The following is a 19,666-nucleotide window of genomic DNA, read 5'->3' as shown; positions in this document are numbered from 1 at the left end:
CATGCCGGCCACATGACCACGGAGGAAGTGTCTATGGACAAACGCCGGCTCTTCGGCTTTGAAACAGAGATGAGCACCGCCCCCTAGTCGGACACAACTGGACTTCATGTCAAGGGAAACCTTTACCTTTACTTAAAGTATCTGTGAAGTATCATTTGTTTTTTAGGTTTAATAGGGTTAAGATTGTTGTAGTATTATTAATTATAAAAGTAGACAATTTATATGTTTTTGTAGTTTGATTTTTTATTATAGCAGACAGAAATATATAGAATAGCGGTAGGGAGGAAATAATTAAATAAATGCTGTTTCTTGTGGGAGGGAAGTTGATTTGGTTCAGGTGGGTTTTGAGTGATGCTCCTACCCAGGACAAGGAACAGTTGGGCTTCAGCTATTTCTTGCTTCTTCAGGGAATGCCACAGTCAAACTGGCAGATCCTCATCGCCTCGTATTAAGGCTCTGCAAATACCGTTTGGAGATTCCACTCAAAGTCAATCTGATCCAACTTCTTAACTGAATCAATTTTCCAAGTCCAAAAGTCAAATCGAGGATCAAATCAGATCCCTCTGAGTCAATCTGGAGACTCAGTACTTCTGCCACATGCACAGAAATGCTTTTTTCCAAACCAGTTCGGAAATCTGAATTGAACTGGCCCAATCTGATGATTCCAAGTGAACGTCTGTATCAAATCCGATCAACTTTCTGCTTCAGAACAATAATTCAGAGTGGATTTTGCCTGATTTACACAAAGGCGCTTCATACCAAGGAGCTTTCCTTGCATTGGGAGAGATAATGGAACTGATTTTTTCCCGTTCAAAAATATTTACCCTTTGCCTTATTTGCATGAAATCTATGGTCAGTTCTTATTCAGTCTGATGGAAAAGGAATTGCCTTCCTTTGCCATTCAGAACAAAGGAATTCTAATATACCCCAAGGAGGACACCAGTAAAACTCTCTTTTTCAGGGGTAGAATATTGGTGGTGGTGGTGGTGGGGAAATAGAATGGCAATTTGGCACATCGTCAGCTACCCGAGCCATTGTGATCCTTCTTTTGCAAAAGGGTGTGCAATTCAGAACGTGTTTTCTTCCGTTAACTTCTCCTCTTAGACGCTCTTGCCATCCTGTCTCCTTTCGACGTCACTGCTGCCATCAAGAGACGTGCTGTGCCTTTGATTCAGAAATGAAGGCTCAGTGATTTTGCTTTGCTTTACTTCTGAGTGAAATGAGATCATCAGCTTTTCTCAGGACAATCTGAAGAAAGAAATCTGTTTCACGGAATGGTAATGCGACTGCGTCTTGCAGTGCCGAGCAGGAAGAGTTCGGCCATTAAAAAATAAAATACAGAGATGGGAATGAACAGATCATTCAGCTTTCCAGTTCTTTGGAGGACTTCTTTTCCTATCATCCTATCTATCTATCTATCTATCTATCTATCTATCTATCTATCTATCTACCTACCTACCTACCTACCTACCTACCTACCTACCTACCTACCTATCATCTGTCTACTCCATCCATCCAATCTCTCTCTCTTGTCTGTCACATCACAAAATCTCAACAGGTCTTCATCATAAGTAAGGGACTGAAGCAAAGGAAGATTTGAATCTCAGAATGAAATTAACCAGAAGCATTGATACACATAAGCCATTCACTTGTTCTTGTTTGAGTGGGCTGTTAAATCAAAGCTTGTTCGGAATCAAAGAGCTATACTGGAGTTTCCCAAACCATACATGCTATTTCAGACTTTTTATTCCTTCCAGCCAAAACCTAGTATTCACTCAAAACTTAAACTTATGGTAGGCTGATCTATCCTTGCCTGATCAAGAATGGACACTTAGCAATGAAATCCTGATTTATTTACTTATTAAAAATGTTAAACTGCCCCAAAACTGAAGCTCTCTGGGCATTTCCCCAAAATTCTGTGACCAGTCACCACTCTATTATCCGCATTCAGAGCATTTGTGCCAAGATTTAATTCTTTTTGGCTCTGCTCACAAAGTTGTTCAAAGGGATGGCCCATTTTGGTTGATTCTTTTTGAAAAGTCAAAACCAATCATTTTTGCCTGGGCAAAAAGTCAACAGGTACTACTATTCCCAGCACACAGGTGACCATTTTGTATCTTTGAAATGTCTGCAAGAAAACAACAGGGCTCAGGGAGCACCAAGGACTCCACATTTTGTATCTGCCTGTCCCATACATACTGGAAAAACAAAAAAATAGTGGCACATCTATGGAATCATTGCAAACATATTGTTATCACTTAAAGAGGTAATAAGAAAAGCCTTCTGTTTGGGTAGAAGCATTCCTGTTATAATATCTTCCACCTTCAAAGTATTTCAAGTCCTTGCTGTCAGGACCATTAAGAGATTTGCCAATTTTGGTCATTCCAAATGAAAAAATGGAAACAGACGCAAATCATTTGCATGCTAGTGCAGCCCATAACCATTCCTTGAAACTGTAAGAGAAAATGCATTTCTCTTTCTTGCTGAAGGCTATCTCCAGGTAAAATTTTAATGATTTCTTACGTGAGGTAACTATGTTAACTGCTTTAAATACAAGCCAAAAATGAAGATGTTCTCTCTAATGCAATATGGATGAAACCTTAGCTGTGAATCTGAACATAATTAGCCTGCCTCTAATGACACAACCTTATATTTATAACTTGGTATATTTATACCTTGGATCCAGTGCACTGCATTCACACAGCATGCTTAACCTGGTTACTGAAAATAACCCCTTTTCTGGAATTGTGCAATACACTAAACTAAAGTAAGCAAATGTTCTGGGTTTGCACAACCACCTTAGCTGAAAAAACCCACCAACCTTGTTGTCATTATGAGAATGAAGGTGTTGGGTCTCTGATGGATTTGAACACGTTCCACAAACACATCAGTTGGATCCTTGCCAGCTTGGTCAGATCAAATCAGCCAGCCAGACCTGGTTGAGTCACAAGACTGAGATTAATCCTTAGAGTAGAGGAACGATCTTAAGTCATTTCCTTTTTCAAAATTGGTCAAGGAGAACCAAGTCAGCCATAGGGGTTCTCCAGAAAGAACAAAATCTTGGTCTGAAGGTAACATTCATCCCAGTTTGCCACTAAATATGGAAAGGGGAGGTGCTGTCTGAACTAGTGTCCTTTGATGGATTCTGGAGGCTCCTGGTCTGGCAGATAAAGTGTCCAATAGGTAGTCCCACCTGAATGGAGAAGGGGTCATGAGAGTCCCACAGACATACCTTAAACACTCAGTCACTCATTGACTCAGCATCATTTCTTTACAGCCCATGTAAGTGTTCCTTTTGCCCTACATGCTCCATTTGTTGTTCTCACCTCAAGGCAAATCATTTCACTCCAGCTATTTTCTTCTCCTGCAGCTTTTTCTTCTCAAGGAAATTTCCTTCCCGGTGTTCCACCTCCATTGACTTCCTGACCCATCTCCTTTCCAATGTTTCAAATCCACCCTTTTCTCCCAGGATTGTGCCTCTCACCACTCCAGGTCTTCCCCACTTCTTCTTCCCCCTCACCTCCTCTTTCCCCACCCCCAAGTTCTTAAAGTCCTTCTATCCTTCCGAGGTCGGTCAAATGAGCACCCAGCTTGCTGGGGAAGGTGACAACTGGGGAAGGCAAGAATGGCAAACCACCGCCCTATAGTCTGTCAAGAAAACATTGCAAAAGCGGCGTCCCCCCAAAGGGTCAGATGTGACTCCGTGCTTGCACAGGGGACCTTTCACCTTTTTCAAAGGCACCGTAATTTAGCTAAGCATCTCCCTCAACCACATATTGCTGATCAGCTCTGTGATGGTCCAAATTCTTGCTTGATTCATAAGTTCCACTTGCTTGGGCTTTTCAGCAGAAGAATATGATCCTTATCAGGACTATATGAACCATAACATAGGTGGACATCAGAGTTTATATGCCATCTTCTAACTAAGTCCTCAGGGTGAATGTATAACCAGAATAAAGCTGATGGGGGTGATATATGTGGAACAGCTAGTTAGAGTAAGGTGGACTTGTTTGGTTAAACAACTAGACCAAGTAGGCAATCTGTTTTCCTGTAGGTTAAACAATGCCATCAGTCTCAGGTAGTGTGGTCAGTGGCAGGAGATGGTGGAAGTTCCAACAGAAGAGAATCTCAGGGTTGAGTTGTGGAGTCCTTGGTGCTCTCTGAGCTTGGTAGTTGGCTTGCAGACATTTCGTTGCCCAACTAGGCAACACATTCAGTGCTAGAAGGGAGTGGGGCTTGCTCTCTGTTTATATACAGTAGCTTGCCCTGACAGTGTTGGTGTGGGTATTGACAGTCCCTTGACAGTCCCTTGACTAGGCTTGTTTTCAATCAAGCAGTAAACAACAGCCTAATCAAGGAACTATCAAGAAGAGAACAACACCTCCACCAACACTGTCAGGGCAAGCTACTGTATATAAACAGGAAGCAAACTCCACACTCACCAGCACTGAAGATGTTGCCTAGTCAGGCAACAAAACGTCTGCAAGCAGACAACCAAGGCTCAGAGAACACCAAGGACCCCACGACAGTAGAAGTTCTTTAGAAAATATCTAGATGATAGTAGGTTGCCTATGGACTTTAACATGGAGCAGGAAACGTTTTGACCAAAGGGAACCCAATTTAGATTCATTACATGCTGGCTTGTGTAGACCAGATGTTAAGGCAAGGAAGGGGGAAACTTGGGCTAGATTTTAGGGTTCCTCCCTTAATTTCCTGCTGAGGAACCCCCCCCCCCTTTTTTTTTAAAGTGAATTGCACTGCAGTGGGGGCTGGGGGTGATCCATTTAGCACTGGTTAATTTAATCAGAAACTGACTTTGACAATTCCACTCATGGCTGAGTCTTTCCAGGGATGGTCTCCAAAGAGAAACGCAATTTATAAAGTAAACAAATCAGTATTCAGAAGTTATATGGCTTTCAGGAAGGTATCTAGAACAAGAAGGTATTATTAAAACATAAGCTGCACCGAAGCTCAGAGGTGATATACGCATTCCGAGATATTATCATTTCATCCCGTGACTTCTTAGCTAGCTGCTCACCTTTAAAATTCTAAAGAGCAAAGAGCTTGCCAGGGATGGTGTTTTTTTTTCTCTCTCTCCCACAATCCATTGGCTTCCCTGATGGGCAAAAGGTGAATAGAGCTGGAATAAATCTTGGCTAGGCACAGACATACAGACAGATGCGTTCTCACCTCTGACATCCACAGACGGGAAGCATCCATGAAAGTAATCTACATGCAGATTTGCAGAGAGGAAAAGGGATCCTGAAAACAAAGAGGGTAGGGCTTTGAACATGATGTCAACACAGCAAGGCTTCCCCAAAATCCCCACGACCTTCTTGAAAGTTTTATGCATCTGAAAGGCTGTCTTATCAAAGGTGGACAAGTAGGGGCCTGCAGATTGCTCACGACCCACATGGTGTTTTTCGTCCATGAGGTGGATTGTTTTGTCTCCTCTTCAAAGTACAGAAGCAGGCCTGATCTGTCTCAGTTTGACCATCCACTTCATGAACAGCAGCTTAGAACTTGGAAGTGACTGGCACTCAGCTTTTTTCTGGAAATTGTGCTTTTGGACCTAAAAAATCTTTCCTGTGCACATAAGATTTCTACAGGAAATCTCTTGCTTTGGAAAGTCACAGGACCCTTGAAAATTCTTCAGAGAACAGTCAAATTGAACCTTTGTAGACGGAGGTCCTACCCAGATTCTAATGTTACTGGGAAATCATGGGAGCCTTGAAAATTCTTTGGAGGACAGTCAAATTGAACCTTTGTAGACGGAGGTCCTACCCAGATTCTAATGTTACTGAGGAGCCTGGGAAATTCAGTACTCAATGCTCTGAGACACAATCCCCTGAAGAAGGGAGCCACAGACAAGTCTACTTCCCATGTCCCCAACTCTATTCTTGAACCAGTTGGGAAGAAATTATTAACACACGTGATTCTTTTCAGCCTTACAAAGGGATGAATTTGTCTGAGAAAACAGCAGCACATCCTCCTAGTGATAGGGAGCTATTCCCATACAGTACTCAATAAGCAATGTCATTACCCACAATTTACCACCAAACTCTAGCAATAGGCCCTAACTAGATTCAAGCCCCATGCAAAGGCAGTGGGTAAAGTCAGCCATAATAGGCTGCCTTCATACAACCTAGGGTGTGAATTGAGCCCCTGGCACGGTATCCCATTTTTGTTCACCACTAACAAGAATATGACCACTGATTTGCTTTATTTCCGACAGTTTTAAAAGCATGCTTGCACCTATGACACACGTGTGCAAGCACAAGTTAATTCGGGTCAGAAAAATATGTGGGTATACAGAAAGAGGTGGATTTATTGCAAGAGATGGGCTGCAGCATCCAGGAAATAAGATGGAGTATCAGGAGCCACAATGCTAGAAAGAGAATCATTTAAAAAAAAAAATCTGATTTAACACCAGGTCAAACCTGTCTCTTTCCTCCAGGATGTTTATCTCTGAAAAACCAGTTCTTTCATCTTGGTACACAAGCTTAGAAATAGCTTGGATAGGATCTGATTGTACAAATCAGAGCTGTCAGCCTCCGAACTCGTTCGACTGAAGGCTGGCGCCACATCCAACTTGCATCAAAGGCACTTTTTACCTGGGCTCCAGCTGGACCCAACTACTTGCAGAGGCCAAGCAATTCGGATCCAGAACTATCTCCTGCAGCAGCTGTGAAACCATCCATGGTCAAAGGCCACACTTAAATTCTGAGCAGCCACACCACGCTCCCCAAAAGTGGGTGGTGCTAGGACAAAAATGAATGTGGTAAATTAAAATTTAATGCAAGTGAATGAAACGCAGCTAACAGGCAGCTAACAGCCCCAGGCATTTAATAATGCCCCCCTTCTAACACATATTAAAATTACAATTTGGCAGAAACTTTTGGAAAGTCCTTAGCAGGTGCACCTTAAACCTGAGGTGGCAGGTACCATTAGAACTTCACAGGCAGGAGACCCCCCGCAAGTCAAAGCACCCCCTAGCCTCTGAGAATCCCTTCTGCAGGCTTGTGTGAAGGTATGGCTGAAACACCCAACATCTGTCTTCTCATTCCACGTTCAGCAGCAACAAATAATGTGGCTCTTGCTATAAGCCAACATCCAGGTCAACTCTCTGGAAACATATTATGTATCAGATGCTTTTTTGTAGGGGAGAGCAGTATAATTTATTTACAGGGTATTCATTGTTGCCTTTGGGGTGGTTTTGAATAGTTAATCAGACATGCTGAAGTTGTGAAACTTCCCAGTTCCCCAGGATAGGAAGCGCAGTAGAAAAGGCACATGGTTCTGTTCACCATAACAGTTGTGCATCAAGTCAGCAACTTAAAGCTACAAAATCCACTTGGAACAGGACCGTCTTCCGTGAGGCACGAGATCAATCCGTCCTACCCAATCATCCCCAGTAGGGCTTCCCTCCCTCTTTCCCCCATGAGACCCAAAGTAAAGTTTGACGCTATCGTCCAATCCCTCTTTTTTAACCAACTGAAAGCATTCCAAGAAGTAAGCTAGAAAAAGAAAGCTTGGAAAAGTCTTTCTTGGGCACCCAACGATGCAAGGGTAGCTTGGGCTCAGCTTCTGATTGAAATGGGGGCAGGTAAAGCCTCAGGAGACCAAGCCTCCTCTAGGCAGATTTTCCCAGAATCAACCCAACTTGTACATCAAGGAGTAAGTCCTAGATTAGCGTCCTCCCTGATGTGTTAGCTTTCTCTATGTAGACACGGCCAGTTCACATTGTTCCTTTAAAAAAATAATAACACCCCAAATATGCAACCTGGCCTTCTCCTTTTAGCCATCTTTTCTTCATTTTAGTCCTTTTAGTCCTACAACTCTCGGAGAGATTAGGGCACGTGGGATTTTGAGAAGAGATGTCAATGTTCTTTTAGGCTTGGAAATCAATGTCTTCCATGTTTTATCCAGTTTCTGATCATCCATTTTTGCCCCGAGCACCTCTGTACCACTAATCTGAGTCCAAAGTTGGCATCCTTAGACATTTCTACTTCCAGACACCGGCCAGTATCTCGGTTGATGATGGGCCCGTTCTGTAGGGAAGGAAGGTGAAGGATTGTGAACTCTCATGCTTTTCAAAACTGATCCAATACATGCAAGAAAGGTAAGATAATACAAATCACTACCAAGATATTGCAGGATAAAGGCTTTTATGTAAATCAAGTGATTGATTTGGTGGAGGAGATTTCCAAAGGCCATTCATAAAAACGGCAGAGAAGAAGTTCATCACTAACGGGGTCAAATCCCAGCACTGTTAAACAACTATGAGAGTCCCAGCTCCTGATGTCTGTCTTAGATCTTTTCTAGACCTGGATTCCGTGACCCACACCCTTTTATTTATTGACCACATCCTTCAGCTGATAGAAAACTGGGTGAAGAATTGTGCAAAATCTGGCTACATCAGACCACCCAGTGCTGGTTCAAGCACTCTTTCCGAGGAGGGAGCTTAAGAGCCAACGGTGCCATCAAGGTAGGACATTGGGGTGGGGACCTCATAGAAGCAGAATGAGCAGAATGGTCCTAATCATAGCAAGACTGGCTTTTCCTTTTTGAAAATAAGGGAAGGGATCCCTACTACCCTTGAAAGAGCTTTTTCTTATAAGATTATCAAGTCAGGACCCTAAATACATTTAACTGCATCATTCAACAAAGCACAGAGATCATTATCAAAGCAAATTCTGTCCCAGGCCTCTGCACTCTCAGATTGGCAGCCAGCCCTGAATAGGACTTCAATTGCTAGTAGGTGGAGGGGGGGGGGGAAGACCCCCTCCCATCTTAGATGAAAACTGAAAAAAGCAAAATACGGAAATGACATGCTGTAAGATTTAGAAGGGAAAGAAAAATTGGTTAGCTGGAATAATTCTGACGACTATTACAACGGAGGAGGAGATAGCCAGAATACGGGTTTTAAAAAGGAGAATGTGAAAACCTGACCAAGGTGTTGCTTGCTGGTGTGGAGAAGAATTTAAATGTTTGGCTTTGGGGCAACAAGAAGAGAAGGCCACCACAGAGGAGAGCATTGCGTGAGAAAAAAGGCAGGTGAATGAAGAGTTAAATATGCTGTTTTCTCCTTCAAAAAAAACACCACCACCCTTCTATTAGTGTCTGGCAATGCTTGGAGGTAACAGGAGAAGTGGGGAGGCAAAAAAAAAAAGTAATCAGAATGACTGATTGCTGTATTTCCTTTAAATGGAAAATCAAATTGTTTGAGACTCTTCACAATAATAGCAACTAGCTGGGGAATATTTTCACATGCAAGTGTGTTTCAGTTCATGTTCCATAGTCTTTCCCAACCTGGTACCCTCCACATTTGCTAGAGTTTTAAGCCCAACTATTTTCAGCCTCCATGGAGCTCCCAGGATTCCATGGAGCTTCCAGGATTCCCAACCTGGTGGTTGAGATTTGTAGGAACAGCAGTCCCAATACATTTGGAAGGCAGTGAGTTGGCAAGGACTCTTGGGAAGCGTAATATCTGAACAGAATAAAAATTATCCTCCAATTCCTCACTTATATTTGTACATTCCAACATGCCTACAGTACCTGTGTGAAATCCCAGAGACGCTGGGCTGGCCTCAGCGTATCTTCGCATTTCTTCAGCGCGGGGGCCCTTCCTTTCCCATCATCTATGAGACATTTTGAGTCAGGTAGGAAGGCTGTGGATCCCAGCGGGCCCAGTTGCAACAATCCTTCGGTGCTGTAACGGACAAGCTGAGACCAAAACCAAATCAAAGGTAACACCACAGTTAAGTCAACCACAGCCACGAACGCAACAACAGAGCTGCTGAATATGAAGCTCTCCTCTCACCATTCAGATCTCTGCCTCTTTAAAATTGTTCCTACTCACCTCAGGAGGTCTGACTGTGCCACCAACCTCTTTGTGGCTAAGGGACACAGGCCTGTCTTGCATCAAATCTGCCTCTAGTCTGACTAGAAACTCCTCCAGACTTTGTGGACTTTCTCAAAGCGAGCATGAGAATCAGTCCCCCTTCTCAAAAGCTTGAGGTCTCCATCAAGCTTGATCTTGGACCTAAGGAGAGCATCCAAGGGTGTGTTTTTACCTGGGAAGACATTCCGTGGCATGGATAGAGAATTGCTTTATTGTCATCTTCTGCCCCCTGGTCCAAGCAGTAGCCACTGGCTTTGCTGTTGCGTACCTGAAATCAAAGCCAGGGTAGATAAGAGATGAAGGAGAAAGACGGTACACGGGGATATGTCTAAAATATTTCATGACTGTTTCCAGAAGTATACGATCCATCTGCTTGAATGCTGTGATTTGGGGATCCATTGGCCTGATTTGGGGTCCAGAAATGGCACGATTTGGAGCTTTGTCAGGCCAATAGGAAACAGTACACATACTGTGTCTAAGGTTGCCCTGACCTCATGAAGCACATTGTGTGAGCCTAGCTAAACAGCACATATACCCTAACATAAGCTTATCCAAGAACATCTCACCAAAACCTCATGGGATAAAGCAGAAGCTGAAGGACATTGTCTAAAGCATCCTGTCTCCCCAACCTCTAAATAATTTATCTTCATTTACTTGCTTTTTCCTTCTGTCTTTCAGACTTCATTTGTCTCCCTTCGCACTGAGCTCCAAATCTTAATGCTTCGTATTGGGGGAACTCCCTATCCCAAACCAATACAGCCCCAGATTTAAAGATATTAACTCCTTTAGAATTGGAGCATAATTTTCATAGTTGGCAAAAAACAAGGGTACGAAAAATTAACATCAAGATTAATGGGTAAGCAGTTTCAGCGCTGCCAGTTTGTCCTGTTGCAAATTGACAACGTAAATTCCAGGAGGTCCATTTTTGAGGCCTTTAAGAGAATGAAAGGTTGATCTTCTGCTTATTCTGATGTGCCATAAAGCTTTTAATCGGTTCAGAGTCTGGCAGCCAGCTTCTTCCTCAACCAAGGCACCCACAGGCTATCCTTCAGAGCAGCTGTCGTTCGTATTCTCACCCAGAAACAGGAACAGTAACTTGGAGCAGACTTTCCTTTGCAAAATGAGCTACGAAAGATGACGAGGCAGTAGTATGCACTGGAAACTGCACCATTTGATCGCCCCTCGGGTAATGCTAATGAAAAATCTGGATTCCTTCTATTGGGTGCAATTTATCACTCTGGGACCATTGAGAAAAGTGCTTATGTACTTCCAAGTAGCCATCGTGGCTTGCAGACACCTGTTGGTCTACCCTTTGGAAATTGATGGATTCTCTCTTTCAAGCTGGTCTGAAGTTATGGACCATGGGTGGGGACTCAACCCATGTCTCCAACACCTGAAACCACGACATCACTCTGTCTCCTAACTAACCTGTGTCTGACTTCCTTCCCCTGTGATAAAACAGAAATCAAAATCAAACTGTGGCTGCTAAACCTTATGGTTTCTCATCCCATTTCCCCGTTCAGTGTTCTTGGAAAAAAAAAGCTGCCTCTCGTAAACCTTCACAGAATGCAATGAAATGGAAGATGGCTTTAATAAATAAACCAATACTATCCAGTATCAAATCTGGCTCAATGGGCGAGCATCTCAGGAGTTATGTGAATCCTCTCCTCTGAAAGGCGATATAAAATATGGTTTGATAGCGCATCACAAATTGCATGGCCAGGAAGCACCGAGTCCTGCAAATTCTTGAAGTGTGCTGCCAACATTTAAGTGGAAACAGAGTTACTTTACGACAAAGGGTGTTATTCAGGGGTAAAGATGTGATGGGTTTTTATGACTCAGCCTTTAAAAAAAAAGAGCATCTTCGGTGGGTGGAAAATATATTTTTACAACCTTTCAGGATGTTTTATATCCTTCACCATATCTTTAGTTGCTCCATCTACAAGCGGCCAAAGACAACAAAGCTTATTTTTATTATGATTTTTTTGAACGGGGGAAAAAAAATAACGTGGAAGCTATCTTCAAATCACAATTCCAGGAGACAATCAGCAAAGGCCTAGTTATACATCACACTCGCAGCCTGATTAGCAATTACGTTGTGCAGCATAAATATCAGGGCCGTGCCAAAATTGTCCTGGCAATTTCTCAAAAATGTCTTTCCCCATGGAAAGAAGCTTCTCCTCCTTTTTTTTCCTCCCTACATTATGCTTAAGGCACTTGAGGATTATTTCTGAATTTCTTTGGGTGTTTTTCAGCTGGAGTGTTGGGAGATTTTTGCCTCCTTTGATGTGACTCCCCATCACGCTGCAGCTTCCCTTCGTGTTACGAAAGTGCAAAATGATTAACACCTTGGGGGTAGCTTGATCTAACATATTTGCTGCATTCAGTTCATGTACATTTTTACCAAAACGGCATTCAATCCTGTAAAGCTTTTCTTCCAATCCCCATCCACAGGACCCCAAAGACAATAGTCAACGATCAAACACAGCTTATGGTCCAGAGATAATGGGCTACTTATGACCATGGAGATAATGGGCAGAGAATGCTCTGTACTGGTGTGGAGGAGGTGAGAAGAGAAATACTAGAAATATATATTACGACACAGAGAATTGATGATTCTCTAAGCTGATGTGCATCATTCCAGACCCATTTTTTTCATTGTGGGTGGCAGCAATGACGGTTCTTGCCATCCTTTAGGCTGCCTGGTGAAAACTGACGTCTTGGTAACGGCTTAGCTGCGGGAAGCTGTGACTAATTGGCACGGCTTTGACTTCTTGGCTGAACAAGAACATTCCTTACTGGAGCAGAGCGGCTGGAGTCTGACATCTTTTTCACAAGCGGCAAATGATTCTGTTTCTCCCGTTTCCAGTGATAGAAAAGACTTCGGTGGCACCAGCAGAACAATGCTGTGCTGGACTATTCATCCCCTTTTGTCAGCCCAACAAGGTAGAGCAGACTAAGAAAGCAATGCCTTATAGGACTAACTTTATTGTAAAGCTATAGTGACAGAGAGCCTCGTGTGGCGCAGAGCGGTAGGCGGCAGTATTGAGACCGAACCTGTCCTGACTAAGCAAGGACCACGCCGAGACGAGGAGAAAATCTCTAGCGTTTTATTACTGCTATTGTAGACAGAAAATCCTACCCAGCTGAAGAAGCGTGGGAAAACCCAGACAGGTAAACCCCAAAACTCAAGGCGGGTCTGTTCTGGGTTTCTTTGAAGGACAGCTCAAAGTCTCTAAATTAAGCATGCGTTTTCCCCCCTGGATAGGGGCCCCGGCACGCTCACCATCCGTACTCATGACAGAAACTCTCCCCACGACCCAGGTTTGATCCCAGCAGAAGCTGGATTCTCAGGTAGCTGGCTCAGGTCAACTTCCCTCCTTCTGAGGTCGGTAAAATGAAGACCTGGCTTGCTGGGGAAGGTGACGACTGGGGAAGGCAATGGCAAACCACCCTGCTCTATAGTCTGCCAAGAAAAAGTCACGAAAGCGGCGTCCCCCCAAAGGGTCAGACATGACTCGGTGCTTGCACAGGGGACCTTTCATCTTTCACACATAGTGACAGAATCTTGCAAGTCCGAATGTGCTTTCCCCTCCCTCCCTTTATCTTTGTGTGAACTAGGGAGGGGCTCTCCTGTGACGCTTCCTTGGATTACAGTTCTGCCCTAGACTCAGATTTCTTTTATCTGACTGTTGTCTTTTTTGCAGCTCTTCCTTCTGTCCTTCAAGGCCATTCCCTGTGCCCTCTACACCTTCTAACTTGCAAATCAAAAATTCATGATAGATTGTTTTTCCATACCTATTCAAGTCTAGCTGCATTCAACTCCTCCTTCCAAAACTATCCTTGCTGGCTTTTATTGATAGGTATTTGACCAACCATATACATCTGCTTGGCTCAGGCATGTAATCCTGAGGTGGGGTCAGAAAGCACCATCCCATTCCCACCACCACCACCATCGCTATGTTGGGTAAGGGCTGAATGGAAGAAATGCTGGGAGAAAAGGGATGCTTCAACTGATGCAGCCACAGGTAGTCTTCATTTGGTGACTGCCTCATTTAGCGACTATTCACAGTTAGGTTGGTGATGAAAAAGTAACTTTTTGAGGGAAATGGGCAGAGATAAAAATTTGAAAAATAAATAAATAAATAAACTTTGCGACCAATCCTTGCTTTTACGGCCTTCACCCAAGGAATGCTGAAGCAAGATCATAAGAAATCAAATCAAATCAAATCAAAATCAATCAATAAATAAGCACAGTTGTGGTTTCACTTAGTGACCACTTTGCTTAACAACTGAGTTGCTGGTCCCAATTGTGGTCACCAAATGAAGACTACCTGTTACATCGCTTTTTCCAACCTGGCCCCCGTCAGCTATGGAGAATCCCAGATTAGAAAAACATTACTGAGCAATTGAGACAGAAATTTGCACATTACCTCTCCATATGTGATGGTGTTGTTGTAAACCCTCATTTCAGGATAGACATTCTCCAAGTACCACTTAAAACTCCGGCACTGAAGACGCTGCCGTAAAGCCACCCTTTCAGAAACATCTCCGAAGTCAACTCCAGGGTTCTGTGAAACAAAGACGCAACCGCAAAACCAAATTCTGTTAGGCTGGTTTTACAAAGAGTTTGTTATCCAGGCGACATATCTGTTGACTTTGTCTACAGCCGCATTCTCCAACAACCTACACAATTCCCTCCTTCATCTCTTAGCCATGTAAGCAGCTTCTGAACCTAGAGATGTTGTTGAGAACAATAAATAAATATTGATTAAACCCCAGTAGAATTGGGTGGGGCGCAGTATCAAAAACTCAGAGGTAGGGCCATGAATGTTTCACCAGGTTGAATATGGTGGTGATGGTCTTCTCCCAGGCTATTCCTCAGACTTAGCCAGCAGAGATTCAAGGACACAGATGTGGAGGCATATCTGGTGCCACACTACCTGTTGTATGTCTGTCTTGGTCAGGTTGATCTAACTGCCTGAAACCAGCCAGATTCTAGGGGCTTGCAGAAAATTAAGTCTTACCAAGAAGAGGCAGATCAAAACTCAAATGGCAATTAGAACGGCAAAGCCGAAAATCAGAACATTAAGACGTGGGGGTATGTTCAGTTGCTCCCCAACATCCTCTGGAAGAGTCATGTTTTCACCAACTTCACCCATGGGGGGGGGGGCACATGTGCTTTGGGGGCAAGCCGTTCCAGAGGAGAGAGCAGCTACAGAAGGCACTTTGTTCAGAGTGATGTGAATGTTGCCTTGGAACAGATTCCCAGTGAGTAGCAACTTAAAGAGCTGAAGCATCAGAATCCTATTCTACACCTTCAGTAAAAAATGTGCCAAGTTGTTGCCAGGATGCACGTCTCAAGATATATTTTCCCATCATAGCGTACCAACAAATCTATCTATTCCATAGACAGGCAGAGAAATCCCAAACTCACAGCGGGGCATTTTTACGTTCAAAGCCTGGCTGGTAACAATTTTGTCAGAGTAGAATTGAAAAAGAAAAGGAACTCCCCCCCCCCTTTTCTCCTTAAAAACAGCAACAACAACAAAGCCTGCCCATGGGAGCAAGAACTGCATTGCAGAATTCCCAGGCAAAAAACAGAATTACTAAAAAAAAAAAAATGGAAAGAAGAATGGTAGAAATGGGAATTCTGAAGAATAATTGCCTTTGGAAACGCCCGTAAGCTGGGAGTCTTGGCTGATATTGGAGTTCAGGGATGTTCCAATTGTGGAAAGATGCCTTGTCCTCCCCTTACCGTCATTGGTATGTTCCATGCCATGTACACATGGGATTTGAAGTCATCCATCCAAACTTCAGCAGCACGCAGGGCGTTGCGCTTTGCATAATAGTCAATGTCATTGTTGTAAGGTTTCTTAGTGCGCTCAATGTGGGCCACTCGAGAACAAGGCAGGACTTCCATGCTCCCGCCACACTGCCAGACCTGTGGGGAAAATTAAGCACATTATGAGGGAGGGATGAGATGGATGGAGGGAGGGAGGTAGTTAAGAATCACTGCACAATGGGCAAAGGGTTGTTCCTGTTTTGAAGATGTGGATGGGCTGTGTAATATAATGTCGGATGTCTTCCATGTTGAAAACAAGGCCGGGAAGCACCATCCTTGTTCTAATTTGGTTGGGTACTGCCGTCATATAGCTGACACCAAGAAGCCAGTTCAGAGTGAGGGCAATTGTTTCTGTCTCTTACTCTGAACTGGCTTTGATGTATCACCTAGCTTCTTGGGATGGATGATCCTGCCTTCACTACAGTGCTGACTAAGAGCAGCGATAGATACTTCGATTTACCATGCACAGTCTGGAACACTTGATGTCTGCAACCACACAGGGATACAATGTAGTAGTGCAATGGCAGGAAGAATGAATCTAAGACCTCAATTAATTTTATCTGAAGGAAGGTAAAAGTTACAACCACAAGAACTGCAGCAAATGTCTGACTTTCAAATGAGACCCTTATATATAGGCAATTTAGGATAGCAAAGCTCTTGTTCATTTCCTCCTGCTTTTTCATTGGAAGTTTGCCTTTTCTGTAAAGGATAAGTTTGCATCCATTCACTGTTTTTAGCGGCATGTTAGACATCTCCCCCCAAAATTGTTTTGCGACATCTCATGATCTCTCATGCTCCACGTAAAATGGATGTATTCTTAACCTGCAAGCTTCATGGTGTGACCAGCAAACTTCCTTTCTCATCTTTCTAAATAAAGAGGAATTATTCCACAAATGCAAATGCCGGAATGTTGCACTACGTTTGTTTTTTTAAAAAAATATTTTGTGAAATGGTATTTATTTCTCGCTTGCCATCTCCTAGGATTTGCGCAGTCTATCACCAGCCAGTTGAATTTGCATATGAGTAATGAAAGAGATTGTGGGGAAATAGTGTCCATTAATCTACATGCAAAGGGATGAAATTTCAGAGGGAGGGAGGGAAGGAAGGAAGGAGCAAGCTAATTTTGTGAGAGGGAAAACATCCAGACCTTTTCTAAATCTAAATTCTTCTCAAATCTCGTGGGGGCTGATTCAGGTTTCGCTAGTCCTCCAAACACTTGGTTCTATCCATGAGTGTCACGTGGGCCTGCTCCCTAGTGCCCTCAGCTCTAAAATAAAATCAAATAAAATATTCAGCCTTGTGAATAACCCACCTCAAAGATCAAACGGACAAAGGGTTAGACATACCCAAAGGTAATTTTCCACATTCCTAAGAAACACTGAAAACTGAATTTCAGTATTGATAGAGAAAGGTTTCATGAGGTTGTTCCTTCATTAAAAAGATAAACATGTTTCCTTTCATCTGCTAATGAAGGCTTCACATAAATATCCTGCATTTCTGGAAAAAAAAATCTGGTGGCTACAGCCCAGGGCTTCTTACATTTTTCTTAAAGTTACATAAGACGTATTTATAACCCTCCCAAGATGGATGATAATGCAGTATGCTGAGACAAAAAAAAGCAGTAAATGGTGGTGTTAAGGGAACTGCTCCAACTCATCTATAAAAGCAAGATGAATAGTTATTTACTGAAGCTAAATTTTTTTTGGACAACACAACCAGATATCTACACCAAAATCTGCTTTACGTTTCTCAAGTTTTCTTCCCCTGTGAATTGCAGCTTAGTCCAGCTGGGCAAAAGTGCTTCAAGGTATCTAAAGAGCTTCCATCTTAATGAACTCATTACAGATTAGGCTGGGAAATGCCTCTTACTGTTTCCAAGATTCGCTGTTTACCACTAAACCTTCAGATGACAGCTGCTTTTTGAAAATCCTGGGATATTGTCTGTGTTGACCAAAGGTATTGAGAAGACGCACTCATCGATGCGAAGTTTGATAGATCAGGTTTCAGATCGTTAGCAGAATTCAAACTCAAGGGAGGAAAGAACAAAGAAGGCAGAAATAAAAGAATAGAAAAGTTCTCCAGAAACACCTCCATACATTTGTTTTCAAGTTCTGGTTAGTTTCTGGTTGACCAGGGAGGATGAGCTTTTATATCTTCAGAAGCATTCACCACTTGATTTTGCTATTAGCAAGAGTGATGGACAAACTATGAAGATTTCAATATAAGTACCCTAGGACATTCCTAAAGGCTCTGAAATGGGGAAAAATGGATGGTTGAAATCTATCAAGAACATTCCTTCCTGAAATGTTTCATTGCTGATCCTATTTGTATTAGGATTCTGTCTTTTCAAGGGACGCGGTGGCGCTGCGGGTTAAACCGCTGAGCTGCTGAGCTTGCCGATCAGAAGGTCAGCAGTTTGAATCCACGTGACAGGGTGAGCTCCCATTGCTAGTCGCAGCTCCTGCCAACCTAGCAGTTCGAAAACATGTCAATGTGAGTCGATTAATAGGCACCGCTTCGGCGGGCAGGTAACGGCGTTCCGTTTAGTTGTGCCGGCCACATGACCACAGAGGAAGTGTCTATGGACAAACGCTGGCTCTTCGGCTTTGAAATGGAGATGAGCACCGCCCCCCTAGAGTTGGACACGACTGGACTTAATGTCAAGGGAAACCTTTACCTTTTACCTCTGTCTTTTCAGCCCTGGGAAGAACAGGGAAAGATATATGATTCTAGAGTAGACACTAATGACTTAGTGGTTTTGCTGAATCTTTGTAAACTTTTTAGCTTTTCCAAAAGGAAGTTTACAGAGAGAAAGAAAACCTGCAGTTCGGGGGGGGGGGGGGGGGATCAGAAGTCATGACTTTGAGAGGAGAGAGTCTTTTGTTAACCTTACAGAAGAAAATCCCTTAATCATGCCAAAACTGAAATATTTCCTAGAGAATCTTGCACTCAGCAGTCTTTATCTCTTTGCAGGATGAGGTTTTTACGAGCAGAGAGATAAATCAGGCAAATTAATAGTCTGGCACAACGTGAGGGAGAGGAAGATAAGATTTCAAAAAAGTATTTTAAAATGACCCACATCCTTTCACCGCTATTCCAATCTCAAAAAAAAAAAAAAATCCATTTTGCACAATTCTTACAAAGACCACTGTTCCTCTGACCAGTGTGTTTAGAGATTGACTTGAAATGGATTTTTTTTTATGAGCTAAGCTTCTTTTCTGTAAAGACAGCTAAATCTCTTGTCTTTTTGAAACCATCAATCAACATTTGAAGGAGGAAAGGAAGTAAGGTATGTTAGATAGTATCCCAAAATACAGAAAAGTACCAAGGCACACATTCCAACTTTAATGAAGGATACTTGTCTCACACCACTGAGCAATGTAGCTCAGGACTAGGCTCAAAAAAGCTTTCTTATAGCAGACAGACCAACTACTCAACATATTCTCCTCCATGAGAACGTACACTTAATAATGAAGCTAGAGGAGATAAGCTTAAATTACTCTTTTTAAAAAATTTATCCCACACTTGTAATAAGCTACTTCTTATTTAAAATTATTTAAAATACAAATTACAAAACACACGACCAATAATAACAAAAAACATAGAATAATTCAAACAACCAAAACATAAGACATATAGCTTTATAACTTAACCTCTACATGCACCCATCACCCATGGGACCTAAAACCCTCCTTATCTCTTTACTTTTTATTATTACACATTTTTATTATTAATAATTCTTAATAAGCCCTCTTCTCCAAAAAGATAATATATATTGATCCGGTTTTACTCCCTTCCCTTTAACGAAAACATATTCCAGAAATTCACCCCATCTAACATCAAAATCGTTCCTTTTCACCAACCCCTTTTTATATTGTAGTTCACATGTCAGTTGAAATTCACCCTGTTAGAAGTAG

At 42.7% G+C, this 19,666-nt stretch overlaps 1 protein-coding gene across 1 annotated transcript in view; it reads right to left on the bottom strand.

Annotated features, from left to right (window-relative positions):
• Positions 1–7,133: 7,133 nt before the first annotated feature.
• Positions 7,134–19,666, bottom strand: part of GALNT9 (polypeptide N-acetylgalactosaminyltransferase 9) — a 109,193-nt gene continuing 96,660 nt past the window's right edge. Inside the window, exons 7-11 of the mRNA XM_063315896.1 lie at positions 15,663–15,848; positions 14,338–14,475; positions 10,077–10,172; positions 9,559–9,726; positions 7,134–8,051 (exon numbers count right to left, since the gene is read on the bottom strand). Of these exons, the coding sequence (XP_063171966.1) occupies positions 7,905–8,051; positions 9,559–9,726; positions 10,077–10,172; positions 14,338–14,475; positions 15,663–15,848 (735 nt within the window). The 3' untranslated portion in view covers positions 7,134–7,904. The remainder of the gene's footprint in view (positions 8,052–9,558; positions 9,727–10,076; positions 10,173–14,337; positions 14,476–15,662; positions 15,849–19,666) is intronic.

This window comes from Candoia aspera, chromosome 15 (genome assembly GCF_035149785.1).
Source record: "Candoia aspera isolate rCanAsp1 chromosome 15, rCanAsp1.hap2, whole genome shotgun sequence".
NCBI lineage: Eukaryota > Metazoa > Chordata > Lepidosauria > Squamata > Boidae > Candoia > Candoia aspera.
The sequence above is the reverse complement of the archived record's forward strand: the minus strand, read 5'-3'. Positions and strand labels throughout refer to the sequence as shown.